General features: G+C 38.7%; 1 protein-coding gene across 4 annotated transcripts in view; it reads left to right on the forward strand.

Annotated features, from left to right (window-relative positions):
- The window catches only part of EIF5B (eukaryotic translation initiation factor 5B), a 39,214-nt gene that overhangs the window by 12,360 nt on the left and 3,852 nt on the right, over nucleotides 1-23,002 (forward strand). For 3 of the 4 annotated variants that reach the window (XM_055802374.1, XM_013299128.3, XM_055802373.1), the window contains exons 2-20: nucleotides 4,146-4,271; nucleotides 4,359-4,443; nucleotides 4,847-5,498; nucleotides 5,962-6,182; nucleotides 6,362-6,512; nucleotides 8,031-8,126; nucleotides 9,312-9,398; nucleotides 10,799-10,888; nucleotides 12,723-13,018; nucleotides 13,702-13,809; nucleotides 13,963-14,073; nucleotides 14,925-14,992; nucleotides 16,166-16,307; nucleotides 17,528-17,659; nucleotides 18,285-18,467; nucleotides 18,621-18,782; nucleotides 21,194-21,325; nucleotides 22,649-22,780; nucleotides 22,894-22,970. In XM_055802374.1, coding sequence (XP_055658349.1) covers nucleotides 4,997-5,498; nucleotides 5,962-6,182; nucleotides 6,362-6,512; nucleotides 8,031-8,126; nucleotides 9,312-9,398; nucleotides 10,799-10,888; nucleotides 12,723-13,018; nucleotides 13,702-13,809; nucleotides 13,963-14,073; nucleotides 14,925-14,992; nucleotides 16,166-16,307; nucleotides 17,528-17,659; nucleotides 18,285-18,467; nucleotides 18,621-18,782; nucleotides 21,194-21,325; nucleotides 22,649-22,780; nucleotides 22,894-22,970 — 2,690 coding nt within the window. In that variant the 5' untranslated portion in view covers nucleotides 4,146-4,271; nucleotides 4,359-4,443; nucleotides 4,847-4,996. Of the gene's footprint in view, nucleotides 1-2,835; nucleotides 3,999-4,145; nucleotides 4,272-4,358; nucleotides 4,444-4,846; nucleotides 5,499-5,961; nucleotides 6,183-6,361; nucleotides 6,513-8,030; nucleotides 8,127-9,311; nucleotides 9,399-10,798; nucleotides 10,889-12,722; nucleotides 13,019-13,701; nucleotides 13,810-13,962; nucleotides 14,074-14,924; nucleotides 14,993-16,165; nucleotides 16,308-17,527; nucleotides 17,660-18,284; nucleotides 18,468-18,620; nucleotides 18,783-21,193; nucleotides 21,326-22,648; nucleotides 22,781-22,893; nucleotides 22,971-23,002 lie in introns of those variants that run through there. The other variant, XM_013299096.3, reaches the window with a different exon arrangement.

Genomic DNA, 23,002 nt, shown 5'->3' on the forward strand with positions numbered 1-23,002 from the left:
GGAGCCCTTTTTGGGCAACAGATGATTTTTTTATGTAGTTTCTAGGGCAGTAAGGTCAATATTTTTCACTATAAAGTATATGAATGTTTCTATGCTACTTTAAAAATGCTTGGGAATATTTTGAAGTTTTATATTGCTGTAATCCTGCTTCAATGGCAAAAGGCAGTGAAATTGTGTAGGGTAAATGTAGTTTTGGTGTTTGGTTTTTTTTGAATCAGTGATGTAATTCTAAAGAAAAAGTTTTGCTTGGTATCTGAAATGTGGTGATCTCTACATACTTGTTATTGATTACTGCTGTCTCCTTTAATTAGCCTGGCTGCTGTGTCTTTTCCCACTGCATAGTTTTGCCCTGTTTTAGGCACAAGCCTCCATGGAGGAATGTCTGCAGTCATTTAATGTTTCGGGAATTGCTTGTTTAGGTTTGAGTGAAACACACACAACTAATGCTTGCTGTAATTTACTGCATTGAAATGCTGTTTTAGCAGTATCAGAACTCTTGTCATATCTGGCAGCAGAGGCTGGAATCAGAAGTATGTGAGTAAGAAAGGTGGCTCAGGCTTCACTTTTGAAGCAGTGACAAAAGGAAATGGGGGAAGTAACTCCTTCTCAGCATTGTAGTAGCGCTTGGGTTTGTTTCACACTCTCCAGACTTCCTTGAGCCTTTTGTGCTGGAGAAACATGGGGGTTATCTCTGTATGTGAATCTGATCAACAGCAAGCCTCCTTTGGGTCCAAAGCATTATGAGCTCGAATGGCCTAAGGTAGCGAGGTGGTGAAGTCTGTATGTAAAGTCTTCATGTGAAAGCGATTTGAGGTCAGAATTGAAAACTGGTGGAGCATGCTGGTGCTTTCAGGTTCCTGTATCAGGCACGGTTTGGACTCTTCTAGAGGCTGACTTGGAGGGTCAAGAGTGGCTGTGTGGAGACATTTTGGAGGACTTGGAGGAGGAGGTTCCTGCAAGTGTTCAGGTTTCTGAAATGTGTTTGGGGACTGCTTAAAGTTTACAGGAAAAAGTTCTTAGGTGTATCTTTCAATGCCAATAGGAAAGAAGCTCTCCTGTTATGTATCTTACGTCATAAGGAACCCACTGCACTTAAGAATTTCCCAGGAAGAGAGGGAGGGCACCTTCTCAATCTTCTTTTCAACTTTCTTTTATTATGAAATTCTAGTGGAATATTATTAGAGTTTTAAAAGGTAAGTGAACTCAAGGTCAGTATGGGAGTAAACTCGTACTAATGGAAGCCAGTACTTGAATTCCATGGCTTTCCAATGATATTATTGCTTTACAGTTTTTAAGAAGAATCATAACTTTATATTGCTGTATATATAAGTGCATACAGCCTTAATTTTACTTTTTACTTCACCGAGGCTCAAATGTTTTGAAGCTTGCTGTGTAACAACTTAGGAAGTGGAAATATGGTGGAAAGTATAGATTTCTCAGAAACCATTGACTGTTCAGCAGCAGAAGCCAAGGTTGGAAAGGCTCTGGTACTATATTTATGCCACTATTGTGACAGTTCAGGAGTGTTTGTTATTATTCCTAAACTATTATTGCTGGTGGGTGTTAAAGCTTAATGTCTGTGAATTAGTTTTTTCAGTGTTTGATGTGAGATTTCCCCCAACCGCCGCCGCCGCCCCCCCCCCCCCAACCCCAAGAAGTTTTCTTCTTCAAGGCTCAGTTGAAGTGAGTTGATTTAAAAACAAATCCCCACCCCCTTAAACCCTCTGTCCTGGAAAATGTAAGGTACCATAAGCATCCTCTTTGCTAGTAGCGTAAAACCCATGCGGTTTATGTTTGGACATAACTTTCTGCGAAGTTGCAATGTGAAAAGTCAGCCTTGAGAATATCCATGTAAAATATAGGCTGTTTAAAGGCTTGGCTCTTTGATATCTGTACAGCCCTATGGTTAAGATCGTGTAGTAGTGGAAGTAGTAGTGGGGCTTGTATTTTGGTCTCTTCAAACTATTTTGAGCTACGATGTGACTTCATCTTCTCTATTAACTCCTAGAGCAGGAGGAGGTAAGCAAGTGTGCTTAATAAACTGATACTCTGCACTTAATGCAAAAACCCCCATGAAGGCCTGTGTGTAGGCCTAGCTGTAATATGGTTATCTTGATATTGGGGCTTTAACTCTAGGTGTAGAGAGACTGACGTTTTTTTCAGCCGTCTATACTGTCCTTTGGTGCACAGCCAGTTAAACTGCTTATAAAACCATCTCTTAAATTGCTGAAATACCAAGTCAGTGCTCTTTAATGTGGAAATGGCCAAAAAGTTTATTCTTTCCTCTTGAGGCAGGTGTGGGTTGGTTTAGAAATCTTGCGTTAACTATCTGAGTTGCATTTCTTTGAGAAATATATTACTTATCCTGTCAGCACATACATATTTAAGATGCATTTTTTTCTGCTCTTGACTAAAAGTAAACATCTCTGGTAATAAAGATGCAGTACAGTGAGGTGCTTTGTTGTGCCACCTTTTATTTTATTTGATAGGTTCAGTCTATATAGAAGAAAATTTAAGATCTTAAAAATACAAATAATCTTGGCCTGTAACTAAGGGAAGTGCATTGTTGCTTACCTATACTGTTGTCACACAGATAGCGTTTGGTGGCTGGCTTATGCCCAATATTTGGGATAAAATGTGTTTGTGAATGTCAGCATTCACTTAAACTTGTAAAATGATTCTCTCAGTCCTCTCCTTTTGCAAAGGGAAATACAACTGAGACTTGGTGAATTTAAGAATCTTTAAAGAAAAGCAAGTACTTAATTATTCCTTTATTAATATTCAGCTTCTGGGTTTGTAAATTAACAAGGCTGAAGCTCTGGTACTTCAGAATTTGCTAGTAGAATGTGCTAGTAGAGGTGTTGAATTTGGAAGAAATTTATTTCCCTTATTTTTTGGATATAGGTTCAGGTATTTGGTGAGTTGATCTTTATCTGTCTGATTTGTCCTTAGTGGGTGTTAATAGAGGCAATGAAATCATGAAACAAAAAAAGTTTTCTACCCACGTATCTATGAGGGAGTTAGGGGAGATATTAATAGCATATTGATTAAATAGTTTCTGAAACTGCATGCTGTGATAAAAGTAGCATCTTAATATTTGCTACTTTAATAGACCAGTTTTGGTCTGAGTACCAAAGTGTGAAGCAGGGAATAGGTAAGCCTGCTTTCTTACAATTGTATTGTGAGTGTGATTAGGTGGAAAAACCTCTGGACACTAGACTTAGTCTTCACTTAATTCTCGTGGTACAAGTCAAGAAGAAAGTGCATCAGAATTACAGCTATTGATAAAGGACAGGAAAAAAGGCACTTCTCCTTAGTTGCAGATGAAGGGCTATTTATAGCAAGAAAGGAAAATGCTTTTGAAAGAGAAACTTGATATAATGAGCTCTAATGAGGAAGCGTGTATATTTCAGGTGCCTGGTGAGATTTCTTTTGGCTTTCTCTAGGTCTGGGAGAGGTAACACTAAGCAAGTGGTGGAAATGACTCCTTGGCAACTGCAATGGTATTTTTTTATGACTTGCTTTAGAATCTGGCTCAGAATCTGAACTGTGTCCCCCCCTCCCTGTGACTTTTTTTTTATTCTTATATTTCAAGAAAAGCTTTTCAGTCTGATGGCAGAGTATAGGCAACTTAGCATAAGTTGTAAGCTGTAAGGAACTTCAATAATACATTAGCTTCTATTGTTTGCTGAAGGGTGTTTAAAGGAGTAGATATGAGCTTCTTAATAGAATTTCCTGGTTACTAAATTGCAAGATTTCTTTTATTCTTCATTTTTACACTTTCATTGTGGAGGCTGCTTTCTTATCAATGACACGTACTGTGATTTGAAGGGCTAAATGGTTTATCTTTTGGAGGAACAAAATGAAACGGTCTACTTGCCTTCTTCCAAGAAGTTTTATCAAATCTGTTGCAAGAATGGAATGTGTTTTTACTGTTACACCTCCCTTCAAGCAGACATGTGAAGGTTTTTCCTTTTCATCCTGCTGTGTGGAATAAGGTAATGGTGCATAATGGGTTTTGCCCTTGCTTTGCTTATGTTTTGTGATTGATGTTGCATTTTGAAGTTTTCATTTGTGCAGATGGCTGCTACTTATGTAAACTTTGTCTGAACTCTTGATGACCCTGCTTTCCTTTTGCATTTTAGTGCAAAAGATGATATTGATATTGATGCCCTGGCTGCTGAGATAGAGGGTGCAGGAGCTGCAAAGGAGCAGGAGCCTCAGAAATCCAAAGGCAAAAAGAAGAAAGAGAAGAAGAAACAGGATTTTGAGTAAGTCTGGGTTTCTTATATCTGGCTTACTTTGTTCCATTATACAAAACCTGTTACTTAAGTACCGTAACTTCTTTCTTATTTTAGTGAAGATGATATCCTGAAGGAGCTGGAAGAGCTGTCAATAGAGGCGCAAGGAGGGAAAGTTGACAGGGAGCCTTCTACGGGAAAGGTGAACACTGAGTGAGAGGGAGGTGGGCTATTTGATAGGAGGTAGTTGAAATATGTGACACCTCTGTCCCAGAACAGTCCCAGTGTTGCAGTGTAGTTGGAGATCCTATGTGAAATGTGCATCTAGCATATATTAGCTACGTTTGATCATATTTTCATAGTAAAGTCAATTGTGAAAGATTTTACTAGAAGTCGTGTCTTCATGATGGTAATTATTCAAAGACAACCGGAATAAATTTTAATTGTGGGCTGAGGTATGTGCAGTACACTCAGCAGGAACAGTTACTGCTTTCAAACGTTGCCTTCAATAAGGGAAATTTTACTTGACATATCTGAATGCTGCTACTTAGCTCACAATAGCAAGTAATTTTTCATGGCTGATTACTGAATTGTTTAATTACCAGGTTGAAAATGACAATGAAGAAAGCTTATCAAAACAAGACAAAAAAAGGAAAGGAAAGAATAAAAAAGCCAATCTGGAAAATGACTATGACAGTGAGGAAGTGGAAGATAAAGATAAAAAATCTAAAAAAACTCAGAAAGCAAAACAAGACATGCTTTCTGGCAGTGATGATGATGATCATGAGACACAGCTTAAGAAAGGCAAAGGGAAAACTCAGAAGTCAAATAAAAAGCATGATCTGTCGGAAGAAGATGAAACTAACATTAAGAAAAGCAAAGAGCGTGTGGGGGCAGTGTCTACAGGTGAGAGTGGTGACGAATCAGATGAAGTTTCCCAGTCTAGAAAAGGACAAAAGAAGATCCAAAAACCAAAGTCCACCCCTGCTGCTGAAAGTGGGGATGATGAAGAAGAACCTTCCTTCAAAGTAAAAACAGTGGCTCAGAAGAAGGCAGAAAAAAAAGAACGTGAAAGGAAAAAACGTGAGGAAGAAAAAGCCAAACTAAGGAAGCAGAAAGAGAAGGAAGAATTAGAAGGGGCTAAAGAACCCACAAAGCTGAAAGAAGGTCCAAAAAAAGCTGAAGAGAAAGCTTCTCCTGAAGTCACGGCAACCCCTGGCCTCGGGGAAAAAGGAGAGACTCCTGCAGGAACAGAGGGTTTGTAACTTGGTTTCTAAAACTGTAGTTTAAACATTGTAGCTCTTACAAGGCCAAGTAGTTGGCAGGCAGTGGGGGTGATTTGTTGCTTCGTACCGAATGGGGAATACTAGACCTTTGGTAGCCTTGTCTGCCTCTTTGTGTTGGCTCACATGTGGCTGTTTTCTGGCCTGTCGTTCACCAGGTACATGGGAAAACAAAAGCCAGATGGTGAATTCTCATTACAATGTATGCTTACAGTTCTGTGTTGCAAACATAGTTTTTCACTTCCCAGTTATTCTGTTACTTCAGGTCCTGACTTTGTAACTTAAGAGACAGTTTTATTTTTTCATTGTGAAGTGCTTATGTAGTAGCCAGTCAAAATGTTCCTCATTTAGTGTTACTTATCATATGCAAAACATTAATTGTATTTACAGTATCTTTAAAATTTCTGGGATCTTTGAATGTATGCCTCTTTCTGTAGCTGATGACAATGAAGGGGACAAAAAGAAGAAAGACAAGAAAAAAAAGAAAGGTGAGAAAGAAGAAAAAGAGAAAGAGAAGAAAAAGGGTCCCAGTAAAGCCACAGTTAAAGCTATGCAAGAAGCCTTGGCTAAAATGAAAGAGGAGGAGGAAAGGGCGAAACGAGAGGAGGAAGAACGCATAAGACGACTGGAGGAACTAGAAGCAAAGCGCAAAGAGGAGGTACCGTGTATCTTACTCTGAGAAAAGAATAAGGGAGAGGGTGATCTTTACCTATACCCTTGTTGGTGCAGTTTGTGGATTAGTCCGTAGTATGTTTCTCATCAATAGAGTATATATTTGGCCAGCTTTTTTGTAAAGCATAATTTAAAATTTCTGCATGTTTTTTAACCTTTTCCTAGGAACGATTAGAGCAAGAGAGGAAAGAAAGAAAGAAACAGAAGGAAAAAGAGAGGAAGGAGCGTTTGAAGAAAGAAGGAAAGCTTTTAACAAAAGCGCAACGAGAAGCCAGAGCCAGAGCGGAGGCTACTCTTAAACTACTCCAAGCTCAGGGTAAGCAGTAAAGTTTAATAATAATTAAAAAACAAAATAAGTTTTGTACTACTTACTGCTCTGTGTTTGTTTTTTCTCTCTGGAGTTAGGAAAGCAAATACTGAGTATTTCCATGTACAGCTGCTCTATTGTCAAGGAAGGCAGTGTGTCTGGCCTTCCCTTTTTTTTAAAGTAGGTTTAAATATCTGTGTATTTTCATCTTACACTTTAAATATCCAATTTCTTTAAACTGCAAGTGGAATGTATTAAGGTGTTAGTTATGGAACTTAGGAAAAATCGTTTATTTCTGTTGCTTAGTCCAGAGGTGGGGAAGAGCAGATGGGCTATGCTGCAGGTCTTGTAAGACCAGTGGTCTTGAATTAATTCATGCACTTCCTTCAAGTGCATCGTTTTGCCTCAAGTTAGCTAGTCCATGGGAACAGTATATTATCCTCTTACATTTGATTCAGGAGAAGGGTATATAAGAGCTTTGCTACTTTTCTGTCAAATAGATCTGTTTCCATTGCAATGAAGTAAAGTTATCCAATGTATTGTAAGCCCATGTCCAAACTGGTTCCTGGTAACTTGTTTGTGGCTAAAGAAACCAGTCCCCGAGTGCTGAGTATCCTTTTTGTATTTGTAAAGAACACTGTCTGACACTTTGCTGGTAGGTGGATGTGTAAGGGTGGGAATCTGTAGGTAGTAAAATGTTTGGAGCTCCTAAACACACACAAAGGCTATTTCTTTTCAGTTGTTGCTGTAGTTACTATTTGTGCACTGCCACAGTTGGATTTTTGTCAAATCTACACTGCAAATCGCACAGTACCTGAAGGAATTTTGAGCATTTCAGAAGGTGCAGCAGTAACTAAATTATTAATTTGTCTTTGCATCAAACTTCTGTTTTTAATTGAATCTCTTCCAACATTACAGAGTTGTCTTTCTGGTGAGGTGAAGATAAAGCTGATGAATCGAATCTGGCATTATTTTAATACCTAAAACCATCTATGTTGTTAAACAAACAAAAAAACCCCAACATTGAGCAAAACTGAAAATACTATCTACTGAACAACTTTAAGCTTTTAAGAGGAGCTGTGCATCTCAACTGCTCCAGACTGTCTGAAACTAGGATGATTGAAAGACTGGTTTTAAGTGAGTTCTAGCATAGCAGATTTAAATTGACAGATGCTTGTTAAACTTGAAGTATGTGTGTTTGTGAAATTCTGTGTAAGTATGTGATAACTTCAAATCTGGAGTCTTGGGATCAGATTAGGTTTTTTGGGTTTTGTTGTTTGGTGGGCTTTTTTTCCCCCCCCATTAGTGATCTAACCTTTTTGAGAACATTCATGGTATCTGGAGAACTATACTTTGGTCAAGTTTTGCAGCTTTTGAAAATCAGACTTTTCAAAAAGAAAATACACATTGAACCTACTTCCCACTCCCTTCCTCCAACTTGCAGTTCTGGAAAGTGTGTTCTCATTTAAATCAAAGCTTATGTTTAGTAATTAATCACTTGGATTTTCTTTCTGATTTTTTTTGCAGGTGTTGAAGTGCCATCCAAAGACTCTGTGCCAAAGAAGAGGCCAATATATGAAGACAAAAAGAAAAGAAAGCAGCAGCAGCCAGAAAATAAAGAAGGTATGGTTTACATACAGGGATGCTTAATAGATTAGTCACATTTCTGAAAGTGTTTGTGGAATAAATCAGCTAATCCTAAACTAACTGTACTTCAAGGTGCCTGTGAGGTTCTTTTGACACCTCCGACCCCACACGTAAGTGCTGATGCATTAAGATCCTAAAGTTGTTTTGAAGGCTGCTCACTTAATCCTTGGTTTTACAATCTACCTGGCTTATTTTTTCCTAACCTGGGTATTTTATTTAGAACTGCTGAATGTTGGAGATGTACGGAATGTAAAGGCCTTTTATGAATGGGAGATGAAATGCTTTGTGTGTGTATGTAGGTTAAATACAATGTAGTGCAAGTAATAATGACTTGTAATTCAGTCTTAAGTTCATGTCCCATGATGAAAAGGAATTGATCCTAGTTTTAGTACTTCTCTTTTAAGTTAGAGACAGTTTGTTTGTATTCTTGTATGTAAAAACAGTTTTCAGTTTCCAGAGTGGAAGCAGTTCGGAGAGTTTGCATTTTAGAAGACTTAGTATTTATTAGATAAATAGGTTCTAACATACCTTAGTTAGACACAGATTGTGTCAGAATTTTTTACTTTTGTGCTTCATGGCTTTCCTATGGTGGTATTACTGTGGCTTTTCTCAAGACTATTCCTTAGATTAAAAAAAAAACCCAAACCTCCTTGCATCTGTTTATTTTGTTACTAGCTGGGTTTTTCTTTTTTACATTAGACATGAGTTAGATGGCTACTTACTACTTAAGGAATGTGTGTAAAGAATTGAGAACAGTGCTTATGTGAATTGTATCAGTGATACTTTTAATTTTTTTTAATATGGAACAGTTGAGCAAGAATGTGTAGTTGATTAGTATTACGTCATTTTCTCTTGTCTTTTGAAGAATGTGGAGGTTTTTACGTTCAAAAGCAATGGTAATCCTCTTAGCCGATAACTGACCTATCAAATAAATCTATTTAACTGCTTAGCCAAATGTTTTTCAGATAAGCCATGTGCTCTAACTTTGTTGTTGCTCAGTAAGTGGGAGTTCAGTTTGTTTGGCGTTGCATAAATTCAGATTTCATTTACTTGTATAGCACAACTTAAAAACAGAACTGAAATGTGAAGCTGTATGTCTTAACTAAGCTGATTTGCACTTTGGAGGAATGTAGCAACCAATTTGCTTTCTTGCAATTTCAGAAAGTGCGGAGGTAACTTCCCTAGCTGAAGATGCTGTAGAACTGGAAACACCAGTAAAAGAAGAGACTCCTCTTCCAGTAGAGCCAGGTTAGTAGTAATGCTAATAAAATGCATATGATTGGCGGTACTGCATAGTAGGTATCATACCTTGTTGGGTGGGGGCCGGGTGGCCATCCTTTCTTGAGGTAGATGCTGGTTTTTCTTTTCTGGAGGGAGGAACTGATGGAATTTTGTGGAATAAAAAGGTTTGAAGCTTCAAAATGAGAATGTAAATGTCCCTTATTCTGGGTGAGCTCCAATGTTCAAGTAGCTTAGGCAACTATTTCAAATTAGCACATTCAGTGCCTTATGGTTAGCTCTCTTGACTTTCACCAGCTTTCTGAAAGGCTGTTTTGTCAGCAGTGAGGTGAGGGTAGGGAGGAAATATACAGTGTCTAGTATTGATACTGCAATATTCACAGTTGTTATATTCTTGATGTCAGATGTTTTGCTTTCACAATGGCTAAGTGCAGTGGATATGGGTTAGCTTGTGAAACTGAGCATCAGCCTAGCAAGTGATTGTTTTCCTCTTTTTGCCTACACACAGTACTTGTTTTTGCAAAATCGCCTTTTACTGGACTTGTTCAGCAAGGAGACTGTTTCAGTCTTATTCTTAAGTCAGACAAATACTGACAAAATTTCCAGCTTTTTGTAAACAAAGCTGAATGTACTCTGATTCTAGCTTGACTTACCTTGTGAAGGAGTAATTCCATTGCTGTAAAAGGGCTTACTGGCAGAATGTTAGTGCCCAGTTAATATTCTAGCAGTCTGGAGCCTGCTGTTAATTTCAAAGAGCTGAAATTTCATTACACTCCATGTGCTGCAACATACCTATTGTTTAATGCCTCTTTTGGAGGGGTTTCCATTTGTCTGTTTATGAAGAGACTGCAGCTCTTAATATCTGACTGAATTCCTGCTGGAATGAATATAGTGCTTCTGGAATCCATGGTATAATTATGTTAAGGCACCTGGAGTCCTAAACTAGCACTTTTTATAGACAATTTGTTATTTTCCTACTAATTAAAATTAATACTGTAACTCGGCTTGTTTTCCTGTTTCTCTGTCATTTTTTACACATGGCTAATTGTAAATTGGGCAGCTCCTTTCAAGGAACCTAGTTGTGGTAGAGATTTGTGGCATGCATTACGCAGGCACTTGCATGATATGCGGACAGGAACTAGATCAGTAGTTCAGCTATGTCTTCCAAAAATACTTTTGGGTAGGCAAAGATGCTAGCACTAGAAGATTTTATGGAGAGAACAAAAGGTTATTTCTGAAGTATGCAGCATTTTCTGTTTAGGGAACATGGAGATAACTTGGTAGAATTACGGTAGCTGCAAACTTGTAAGTTTCAATTTTCAGTATGTCAAAGGAAGTGGCATCCAAAAATGTTTTATGTTGCTGGCCTTTTTTTTTTTTTCCCTTTTTGTTTAATGTGGATTTCTTAGTTTCAGAAGAAAAGGAGGAAGAAGAAGAAATGGAAGATGCAGGTTTGGATGACTGGGAAGCTATGGTTAGTGATGAAGATGGAGAGAAAGGTGGGCATGTAAATATCAAACGAATGTGGGTCTTTTTTGATTCAGGTTTCTTTGGGCTGAGTGTTTTGTTTCTGTAGAAAACTATATTGTATTCAGATTCTCCCCCTGCCTATTAGATAAATTACGAGTCAAGTGTGATGATAAATAGGTACAAAATCCTCTTCTCAAAGGCAGAACTTTCAGAAACTGCAGAAATACTGGTCAAGATGACCCTTTGGAAATACTCGTGTGCAGTTACCACTTAAAATAAATCAGTTGAAATTTTTTGTTTGTTTTTATGGGAGTAAACATCCTCTCCTCTTAATATGTGCTTAAACCACCTCTGGGAGTTTAGGGGAGCCTTTTATCTGGTACTGTATTTCTCTAGTAACCACTCCAAAGCCATAACAGTTTTACTACACAAATCTGGCAAATATCTAGGAGAGTAGCTTTGAGACAAGTTCTCAAAGTGGGGGCTAAAATGGTGTGAAGGTTAGAGTGCATGCAGTATAGTAAGTTCTAGATACCTTCTTTCATCTGCTTCTATGAGAGGCAGGTGCAGAGTAAAGGAAAGAATTGTCAGAACATTCATACTCCTGTGCTTATATGCCAAAGCCCATATTCTGTCTGCTGCCAACAGCAGTGCTTAGGGGGAAGGTAGAGCTATGCAAGAAGCGTGCAGGGGGAACTTCTTTCAGTGGTGGAGAAAACCATATTGCTATGAGTCTTCCTAAACAGGTGTTGATTACTGTTCTTAGTGCTTTCATGATGTATCTTCGTTGTGCCTTAAGATTAAAGACTGTTTGTCAAGTATTTTGTTTTATTTGCTTAGCCCTGTACTTCTGGCATCTGTACTTTCAAGTGTAATACTTCATATGTACAGCAATATGGGGCTTATGTCAGCATAAGTACATGTTCCTGTGGTGCTGGACTATTCTACTTTGAGTACTAAGGGCTGCTCACCTTGCAAGTCCATTGCTGCTCTCTGGGGAGAATGTCACATCCCACTTGTTGCTGCTTGGATTTGAAGGATCTGCCAGTGTGATCCAGAGAAAGTCTTCCTGGGAATTAGAGTTAGTGTATTACTCAGCTGATGGACTTTCGGCATAGCAAGGAAACATAACTAAACTCTTAAGAACAGTGAGCCTCCTAGCAGATCTGTAAGGAAGAGAATGCATGGCTTTAAAGTGTTCATTAACTTGTCTCTTACAATTTCACAAGTATGATAAACGGGAAGCATTCAAAGAAAGAAAATTACTCTTTGATACTTCTTTTTGTTTGTTTACTGAAGAATTCCTCTGAAAAATATTAATCTTCTCTGAACAGTCTAGGAAAAGCTTAAGATGAGATTTATTTTTTTAAGATGTGGAAGAGACCATTTGTTCTGATTGTTACTTCTACTTAAATGTGCATTCCTGATCAGTAATATGCAGAATCCATATTTTGTTGAGTTTGGAGTGTTTTGGCTTTCTATTTAAAGGTGTTAGTGCATTCATTCCTTTATGAAGTGCACACAGCTTTAAGGAATGTCACTTGATCTGAATATTTGCAAATGATGTCAGGCATAGTGTGCTGCTAACAGCATTCCTCCCCTCACCCCAAACTCACTCTGCTGATAATATCACACACACCCCTGGCCTCCAACTCACTCTGCTTGCACAGATTCTAAACACAAGACAGCAGCTCGCAACATTTTTTTTTTTTAATTGAAAGTTGAAAAATTATCTGACTAGCAGTTCTTGAATGGAACCTTCTCTCAGTCCTCACTCGTCTATAGTAGTCTCTCTTTTTTGTTGCCTTCTCCCCCACAAGTGTGAATAGAGAATTTTTACTTAGATTTTTGTTTTTTTGACAGAGAGCAAACCTGTCCACATTGAAGTCAAAGAACAAAATGAAGTGGATGAGGAGGAGGAGGAGGAAGATGAGGAGGAGGAAGAGGAAGAAGAGAGTGAAGAATCTGAAGATAGTGAAGGGAGTGAGGATGAGGATGAAAAGACTTCAGATGAGAGAGAGGCAGACTCCCAAGCTATTGGAAAACAATCTATGGAGAAAAAGCCCAGCAAAGAAATTAGCTCTGATTCAGAGTATGACTCTGATGATGACCGCACTAAGGAAGAGCGTGCTTATGACAAAGCTAAACGGAGAATTGAGGTATTAAGATAACAGCTTTATTTGGACAGCTGGACTCCTGTGGTGTATAAGAAACAACTTAATCTTCAGTTCATTGAAAAGCCTTTTAATCATGTTTGTCAAAATGATGGCTGTGTCATGACTGATATTTAGGCAGATCCAGAAATTGCGTTAAGAAAAAATACCTGGTTTTGCCTGAAGATGAAGTATTTTGTTTGTGAACAACTTGTTCACAAAGAATGTGTGCTTCAGTGTTGTTCCCCTCCACCTCTCCACCTCCTGAAGAGAGAGGCTTTTGTTCTTCTTACAGATTTTCAGGATTTTAAAAGATGTATTTCTAAACTGTTCAACACTTACGTGGCTGCTAATGTCCTCAGTTTTCTTACTCAAGATGCTTCTTCAGAATGTACTGTTGACAAAGCTACATGTTAGTGGATGTTATAACAGCCTACTTAAGCTAAATAATAAATAATGTTAAAATAACTTGGCCGTAACTGAAAACAAAACCAACCAAAACCTCAACTGTTAGTTGTAAATTTTTGATTTTTATCAAAAGGGGGATGACAAACCTTGAATTGCCTTGAAAATTTAAGTTCCACAGTTAACTGTGTTTTATGTATGTATGCATGCAATAAAGTCAAGAGGTGAGCTGTGGTTTTAGGTTTATACGTAACAATTTTTATGTTTGTGTGTCTTTTACATAGAAGCGGCGAGCTGAAAACAGCAAAAACGTGAACACTGAAAAGCTCAGAGCACCAGTTATCTGTGTCCTGGGGCATGTAGACACAGGCAAGACCAAAATTTTGGATAAGGTAAGATGTGGAATGTGAAGGCACTGCCTGTGCATCTTGTTTGTGCATGTGTTGTTTGTTTTGGTTGAGAATGGAATCAAAGTGTACTCAAAGAGATTACTTTTGTTTCTTATGTGTAAGTATTTCTGGTCTTTTTTTTTTTAATGTCTTCAGCTCCGCCATACTCACGTACAGGACAGTGAAGCTGGTGGTATCACTCAGCAGATTGGTGCAACTAATGTTCCCCTTGAAGCTATTAATGAGCAAACTAAGATGGTGAAAAATGTAAGTTACAGCATTTTAAAGACTGGTTTTTACAAAAACATAAACTAGTTAAGGCCTTGTGAAATTTCCTGACGTGGGCAGATGTACTTTCCCCTATCTGTAATGTTAGAGTTGATTTGTTTTTTTTTTTTTTAATTTCTGTCCTCTCTGCTCCCCTCACCCCTCCCCCCACAAAAAGGAGGCTGTCTCATTTTTCATTTTAGTTGATACATTTGGTTTCAGTTAATGCATTGCCACTTCACAAAAACACGGATACCACTTACTGCGCTCTGGACAGTACACATATGTACATAGGCTGCTTATTTATCAATATTTTGATTGTAAGCTAAAACTTACAGAGTTTATTTTGTTAAAAACTTAACTTTTTACTGTGCACTAAAATTGGGCCAATTCCTGGGTGATTAATTTTATTGTGTTATAGAAATAGTAACTGTATTGCTTGTTTTGGATACTATATCCTACTTTGCAGCAGCTGACTGGAAAACCTTGATAGTGATGTTTTTTGAATATTTTATTTAATTTATTAAAAATGTAAAGTCAGTGGAGAGGAGGTTAAGACAAGGATGATAAATCTCAGTAGTCTGAACTACTTTTTCCCCTGTAGGCTGCCTTATCTTACAAATTTTAGCTGAGCTTATGGCCACTTGATACCTAGGGGGATGTGCTGCATCATGTTCTTTATTTTTAATATTGGAATGAACTTTGACTGATTCGTTTTATGGAGGGTGTTGGCCTTTCTTAAAATATGTCTCGGGATTTTTGAAGTGAAGGCTGTCAATAATGCTGCCAGCTCTTAAATTTTTTTCTTCTTGTGTAATCTTTACAAGATGGCTAATATTTTGAAATGTTAGTTTGACAGAGAGAACATAAAAATTCCAGGCATGCTGATAATTGACACTCCGGGACATGAGTCTTTCAGGTAATGTTTTTTCACAATATAGTACTTCTCAGAAGTGATGGCTGAAGCATCTGGATATATTTTTAACAAAGGCTAGGTCCTTGCCTAATCCATTTCATTGCTTCTCACTTCAAAAACAAACAAACCAACCCTCAAAAACCAACCCCCAAATGAAAAACTAACCTGAAGTGGAGAAATAAGTGGATTTGCTTAGTTTGCAGGTACTTTTTGTATCTGGTTAATTACTGGCCTTTTGTATCTGATTAATTTTCTGTCTTCGTGCCAGTTGAGCCATGGATATCTGAAAAAGCACATCAGTAACTCTTTTCTTAATAGTTGTGTAAGAGGAAAGACAGAAGCAGGCAGCTAGCTGGAGAAGAAAATGTGAGGATTTCAGGTGGCTGAAGCACTCTGCTGTGAAAAATCAATAGCCTCCAGTTCATAGTGTCCCAGTTAAGGTAAACTGAGTTCATAAGACTGGAAGTTACCAACTACACGAGTCAGCTGAGTGTTAGCAGAGATCATACGCTGTCTAGGAACACCAGTGGCATGCAGGCAAGCCACTAAATTAACTTCTAAGTTTAAAACACGATAGATATAACTGTACTCACTGAGGTAGTGCTCGGGTGAAATCTCCAAACACAAGGATTAAGACTTTTATGTGACATTCTTAAACATAAACCTCTGCAAGCACTGAAATGCCATGTCTTAGGGCATTTGGTAATGTTCTGATCAGTTCATTGGCATCGTACTACTTTCAGCTCTTCATCTTCTAGCCAAAGAAGATCTTTGGCACCAAAGATGTCTAATAATGTTAGAGTTTTATGTAGTATTGTATTAAAAACTGTCTTGTTCAGGTTTTGCACTCTGGTATTTCACTGTAAGAGTCTCAGTTCTCCAGAAAAAATCAGAATGTTTCTTAACTTGTAAAAATACATAATAACGTGAAAAATTTTGGGAGAGTAAGTTTCTTATTTTTGCTTACGCATACTCTAATCTGTTAAATAGAATTTGCACAGTGTGATTTTAATATTTTTGGTGACATTTTTCCCTTAGAAGTAACTAACTACTTGATCAGCTTTAGCTTTTTTTTGGTCAATGTAAATTTGACATTTTTGGTGTTTATTATTAAAGTTCTGTTGCTGTATGACTGATTTTTTTGGGTTTTTTTTTCCCTTCCTCTTAATGCCACAGCAATCTAAGAAATAGAGGAAGCTCACTTTGTGATATTGCTATACTTGTCGTTGACATCATGCATGGTTTGGAGCCACAGACAATTGAATCAATAAATCTGTTGAAATCAAAGAAATGTCCCTTTATAGTAGCTCTCAACAAGGTAAGATAACTTCCGTATATGGTTCGTATTTGTGGAAGTTGTAATTCAGTTGTGGTTTTTTTCCTTGCAGCTGCTTACATGGATTTGTGTACATTTTCTGATGAAAGACAAACTTCATGTTGAAAAATCTTTTTTTAGCTACTGATACTTGTTAGTTTGACTTGAAAACAGGCTAGCTTTTAAGCTTGTGGAGCGGTAATGTTGATCTGTATTGGGAAGTATTTCAGGCTCTGCAATATTAGATGGGAAAGCCAATTATTTTCAGCTTGTTTTTAGAAATCCTGTGCATAAGAAATTACACTGGCTGTTTGTGATGACTTACATGAATTATAATAAGGAAGTTACTTGTGTCTGATAGCATCCAAAGTTATCTGACATGCTGATAGAGAACTTACAGAAGAGTATTCACGTGCAGTGTACAAATTGCAGTATACTTTAGAAAAACGAAATGACCATTACGACTGAAGATGGTTGAAACTGGGGAGGCCATTATCTCATTGCTGAAAACAGCTGCTTTTTTACAAAAACTATTGGATGGAGAGTGTTAACAGAACTATAACCTGAAATGCAAGAACTTTTGGTTATTTAAGCTCAGGCTCACTTATTTGACCAGGTTATAATCCATTTTCTAAAGTTATAATCCATTTACAAAATGTTTTGAGTTGTACAGCAAGTGTAGTAGTTCCTTGGACTAAGTCCATCCTGCTTTGAAAATCTACTTAGGGAAGCATTTCTGAAATATGCATTCGTATCTTTTGAACAACCCCCCTGTGATCCCTTCTCTCTAGCAACATGGAAAAGGGTCCACATTCACCAGGAAGTTTTAAATGTTCTTTGTAAAACTAGTACGGTCTCTTTTCAGCCAAAACTCCAACCACATCACGGGATTTTTTTGTATATGTGAAGCTGTACACGGGTCTCTTAAACTTGATGTAATCAATATATATAAACTTTTCCTCTATCATCCTAGATTGTTATAGCTTGAATTTTTAAAACCTGAATTTGTATTGCTATCATGAAATACTGTCTGATGTTGGGTAAATACATAAACAGAGCTAAATATAGCAGCTAAAGCAAATAAAAAGATTTAACTTGATTACTGGCGCAAATAGCTGGCTAGCTGTGTTGGCTGGTAATGTATTTCTCACAGGTGATGTTGCATAAGCATAAAGGTGCCTTTTAGTAAGCTGCGTAAAATGACATATTACTGTATTTCCAAGATTGATAGGTTATATGACTGGAAAAAAAGCCCAGATACAGATGTAGCTGTCACTTTAAAGAAGCAGAAAAAGAATACGAAAGATGAATTCGAAGAACGTGCAAAAGCTATCATAGTGGAATTTGCAAAACAGGTAGGCTGGAATATGTTCTTTGGTTAACAAAAGTGATAGTAAAGGGTGTGGGTGGTGTGGGGGTGTGTTTTTGCTTTTCCTTGCACAAAACAACTTGGAATATCAAGAAAACTGTCACCATCTCCTCTGACACATTGGAGTTTGCCTCTTGTAAACCAAACTTTGTTGTTGTTAAATTTCTTTTAATTGCTCCAACCTTAGAGTGCTAGTTAGGAGAAAAGTAGCAGCTAATTGTTGTGCATGGTTAATAGTCATGAATAGCAGATTAAGTTTTTGTCCCTATTCTTTCTGTCTTTGGGAATTGCCTGAGAGAATTCCATCTGTCTCTTGTTTCCTTGGACACTGGCAGGGCATGAATCACATCAGTTCTGGGAACTTCTGTTGGCAATGTGCAGTGCTGTCTAGAAGCTAGATGTGGTAATTAGCTTTCTAGAGTTAACCCATACTGCTTCCATGTGTGGGTTGAGGCTTCATGTTCCATAGCATACTGTCAAGAATGGGGGTGTGTGTGTGTGTGTTTGAAGCTGGCATTTAATGCAATAGTAATTGACTGGGGTTGAATGTTACTGTTAATTGTGATGCATATATATGTTTTTCCCTATGTAACTGTTAATCCTGATTCCAGGGCTTGAACGCTGCCTTGTTTTATGAGAATAAGGATCCCCGCACTTTTGTTTCTCTTGTACCTACCTCTGCTCACACAGGGGATGGCATGGGAAGTCTGATAGCTCTGCTCGTTGAGCTAACACAAACTATGCTGACCAAGAGACTGGCTGAGTGTCAGGAGCTGAGAGCTCAAGTCATGGAGGTAATTCAGTAGCTGTGTTTTGAAATTAATCTAGAAATTTCTCCCTTCCCTGCCCCCTTCTTCCTGGTTAAAAAAACCCCAAACACAAAAACAAACAACAAGGTGTGATTGGAGTGCTTAAATATGGGTTAACTTTTTTCCCCTTTCATTCAGGTTAAAGCACTGCCGGGCATGGGCACTACTATAGATGTTATTTTGATTAATGGACGCCTGAAAGAAGGAGACACCATTATTGTTCCTGGGGTAGAAGGTCCTATAGTGACTCAGATTAGAGGTCTTCTGCTACCTCCTCCTATGAAGGAGCTACGAGTTAAGGTATGGAAACTGGTTAGTGTAATTGGCATTTAGAGAAGATTTAGAATCAGGAAAAAAAAAGAAGCAAGTTTTATGAAAAATGAGGATGTAGTGGATGTATCTAAGGATGATTTAAAGGAGAAGACGGTGCACATCCAGTGTTTTTGTGAACGTACTTACTTGCATGTACCTGTTGGTGTGCCTGTTATAACGATGGCAAAGGAGTTGCCTTGCTGCGAGGATTAAGATGTTTATGCTTTAATAAAGGATTCGAGCACGTGGCTATGTGTGAGAGGGAGATACCAGTCTCAAATGGAAATTGGGATGTGCTAGTACAGTGACTTCTGAGTTAAAGTATATATGATTAGTTTTTTTTAATGACAAAAATCATGTATACTTAGATTTGGGAGAAGTGAACAAGTGACTTTCTAGAAGTAGTTGGTGAGTGGTGATGACCAGGACCTCTGCAGAATAGGCAGCCTTCTGTCATTTTTAAGAGTTATTGGAGGTTTTGCTGCCCTAGTCTTAACAGACTGGGAGAGACTGAATTTGTGATCCTACCTGAATTGCTTGCATGAAAGGAGGAGAGCCACAGAAACAAAAGGCTATGAATACAATAATATATACAATTCAAAGATAATGAAAAGAGCTGCTCAGATTTTTTTTCCTGCTTAAAAGGGAAGGATTAAGTGTCTCCACAGATTCTGCTTAAGGCAAAGAAAGCCATACTGATAACCTAGGTGAATGAAATAGGACAAGCCTTAAAGGTTTGGTTTAGATGTGGAGAACTAGTGTCGGGATCTTAATCGAAGGCAGTAGTTGTGGTGTGCTTCATTTCATTGGAGACCTGCGTCCCTGCAGGCCACTGTACTCCTTGGTGTTTAATCTAGTTCCTTCCTGCAAACTTAGTCACTCTTGCAAATTAGTACTGATAATTGCTGGGGCCTGGGTTGACGTTGGTGTTCTCTCTCTGTTGTGGTGATCCTCCTTTGTGAGAGCTTTGCTGCCTCAGATGTGCTGAAGAATGGAGTGTTGATGTTGAGATGGAATTGAGCAAGAGCTGCTTGGCTTGCTTTAAATAGGAAGACAAGAGCCACTCTTCCCACTTGTGTGCATGGCAGTCTGGTCAGCTGTGGGGTGGGACGGTTGTCTTGGAGAGCCTGTCAGGCTTCCCACTCTGGAACACAGCTTTACTCCAATCATTTGATAACGGCTAGAAAGTGGCAAAGGGGAAACGGACGTTTGTGTTTAGGTTATGTTCTTTACTTTGTTGGAACCTGTTGAATATATTCTGGTACAGTCAGGAATGAATTTGCACCTGTTTGCTTCCCTTTATTCAAAGCAGAAGATAAACCGGGGCATGCCCATCTTATGAGACTGAAGTTTGTTTTTTTGTGGGACTGAATAGCAAGATAATAGATCAGAGGTTCCCATCAACAGGATCTTCAGATGAGTCTGCACTTTGGTGGGAGATGGAGTATAGGGTACCAGTACCACAATGAATAATACTGGATTTGGGAACCTTTAGCTGAGGAAGTGGATCTAGGGGAGACGTGTTTTTTTCTTTTTTCTTTTTTTTTTTTCTCCCTTGTTTTTGGGTTTTGGTTTTTATTGAGCAGGCAATGAGGATACATTTCCATTCAGCCTGTCCATGGGGAATTCTCATCCTTGAAATAAGACCCAGATTTTTGGGGTCGAGGGGTAAAAAAAGACGCTTGCAGGAACAAAGTGCTTACTGAGGAAGGGAGCTGCCTTGCAGTTTCAAGAAAAAGATGGGACATCTCCTAAATAAATGAAGAAACAAACTGGAAAAATCCCTCCAACATTGATTTAAAGGCCTTCAGAAATAACCGCTTTCGTGATGCCTTAGAGCTCTTCTCTAAAGTGGTGAAAGATCTTCGAGGTTCCTCTGGGTGGGGAGGAGCAGCTGGGAAATTGAGCATGGAACTATGTACATGAGAAGGCTGGATGGGAGGCCTCCAGTGGGAGAAGGAGCGTGCTCTTGCTGCGCAGAGCCGTGGGCTGTGTCAGCTCCGCTTTGGTGCTTCAGCCGAGCCGTTGGCGTCTTCCCCTTACTTCCGTATGGGGCTGAACTTGTGCGTGTGGTGTTTGGTTTTTAGTGAGGAGCTGCCAATCACTGCTTACTCTTTTCTAGTATATATTCCTTTTTGGCTGCTGTCTCTGTTTTTTAGATGATTCCCCCTGCCCGCCTTGGCGGGCATGTGTGTGGGATCTGAAGGGACAGCAGCATGCTGACTGAAGCATGCAAATGCAGAGAAAATCAGATTTAAGACAGGAGCTGCTGGGCGCTTCGCTGTCACGCTCTCCGCCGTGCTTGCGGGGTGGCGAGTTCTTTAGCTGCTCAGCACTGCTTTGTGGCACTGTGTAGCATCTACATGAACTCTTTTTTTGGTGCGTATTCTCCTTTTCAGAACCAGTACGAAAAGCACAAAGAGGTTGTTGCTGCTCAAGGTGTGAAGATTCTTGGGAAAGATTTGGAAAAAACATTGGCTGGTTTGCCTCTGCTTGTAGCCTATAAAGAGGATGAAGTCCCCGTCCTCAAGGTGAGATGGCTCATGTTGAAATACGACATTTAACCTGAAGGTAATGGAGTTCTCCAGTGATGAAGCTCATTCAAATGTTGAGAGCTCAGTATGAAAGTAACTTGCTTTTTTTGGTTGCATTTTAAACACTGTTACAATAACATGTGTAGGCTCGTGGCCGTGTGAAGCATTAGCGTTGGCGTGATTTTAGTAACGTGACTCTTAGCTTTTCCCTGATGTATTGCTGGGGTGTCTCTGCTGATAGAATGATGTTTGAAAACGATTATCATATAGTTTGATATGTTAATTACTGATTTGGTATTTGTGGTAACTTACGCATATATTTCAGTGACATATTAAGCAAATATCTGCTAGTGTGGAGTTCTCCAAACGATCATAAAAGTTGCTTTAAGACTTCTGTAGTAAATTTCTTTTGTGACTTACACTTGAAAAATGGCAGAGGAAAACTTAGCTGGCTTAAAACCAAAACTGAGATACTCTTGTTCTCCAAAGTTATGAAGTTAGTTTAAAAAGGAAATTTGCATGTTGATAGTTTACTTTTAAAACACAGTTTTATTTTAGCCTTCTCTGGTTATCTTTGCTTCTAAAGGGAAGTTCATCTTTCAGGCCCTCCAGATACAGACCTTGTTGCTGGGTACTTAAGAGTATAGTATACTAGTAGTAGCTATGTGACAGCTTAAAGTAAATGGCAACACCTGTTCATCTCTCAGAGGAAAAGACTGAGTGTTTGGGTTTAAAAGGCATGGGCTCTTAAAAAAAAAAAAAAGGTAGTGTGGTTTTGTGGTGTGGTGTGTTTTTTGGTTTTTTTTACCTTTCTGAAAGCAGTAAAATGGCCTTGCCGCTCATGCATCCTCTGTTTTGCCCTTAGGCCTAAAGAGTGTTCAGAATCCTTCCCAGCTCACAGCGTCAGGAGGTTCTGCTTTTGTTGTGGGTGCTCAGTTAGGAAACCAAAGATACTGCCACACACAGCGTTCACTCAGTCAGTCCTGTTAAGTAGAAACTTACAGTGGTGGGGAGGGAAGAACAGCGTGTAATCTGCAGAGAAATGTTACTAACTCCCCAAATGGGCATCTGCTTTGTGTTACACGATCACCTTCTTGCAAAATCCTCAAGTCTGGTTCGGTTCAGACTTTTCTAATGCCAGAAACAAGCAGCAGTGTATCACGGGGCTGCCTATGACCTATGCAACCAAGTAAGTTGGTACTGCTCAGTACAGCTGTCACATACTTTCATCAGCTTGTGAACAGAAAGACTTAGTACCCTGAGGCATAAATAGTAAGAGAAGTAAATCTTGCTTTTTTCCTCTCCTTTTTTTCCCTAAAGGATGAACTAATACATGAACTGAAGCAAACACTGAATGCAATCAAGTTAGAAGAGAAAGGTGTTTATGTTCAGGCTTCTACTTTAGGCTCTTTAGAAGCATTACTTGAATTTCTTAAAACGTCAGAAGTGCCAGTAAGTACTTCTGTGCTGTCATCTGATGATGTTGTTTCCACGTTTTAGTGGGTAACTGTTTCCTTGTGACTCAAAGATCGGTGACTGATTTACGTGGCTTTCTTCTTCAACAGTATTCAGGAATTAACATAGGTCCTGTCCATAAAAAAGATGTTATGAAGGCATCAGTTATGTTGGAGCATGACCCACAGTAAGTAACTGCTTTGCTTTACTGTGCTGGTA

Source organism: Falco peregrinus, chromosome 4 (genome assembly GCF_023634155.1).
Source record: "Falco peregrinus isolate bFalPer1 chromosome 4, bFalPer1.pri, whole genome shotgun sequence".
Taxonomy (NCBI): Eukaryota; Metazoa; Chordata; class Aves; order Falconiformes; family Falconidae; genus Falco; species Falco peregrinus.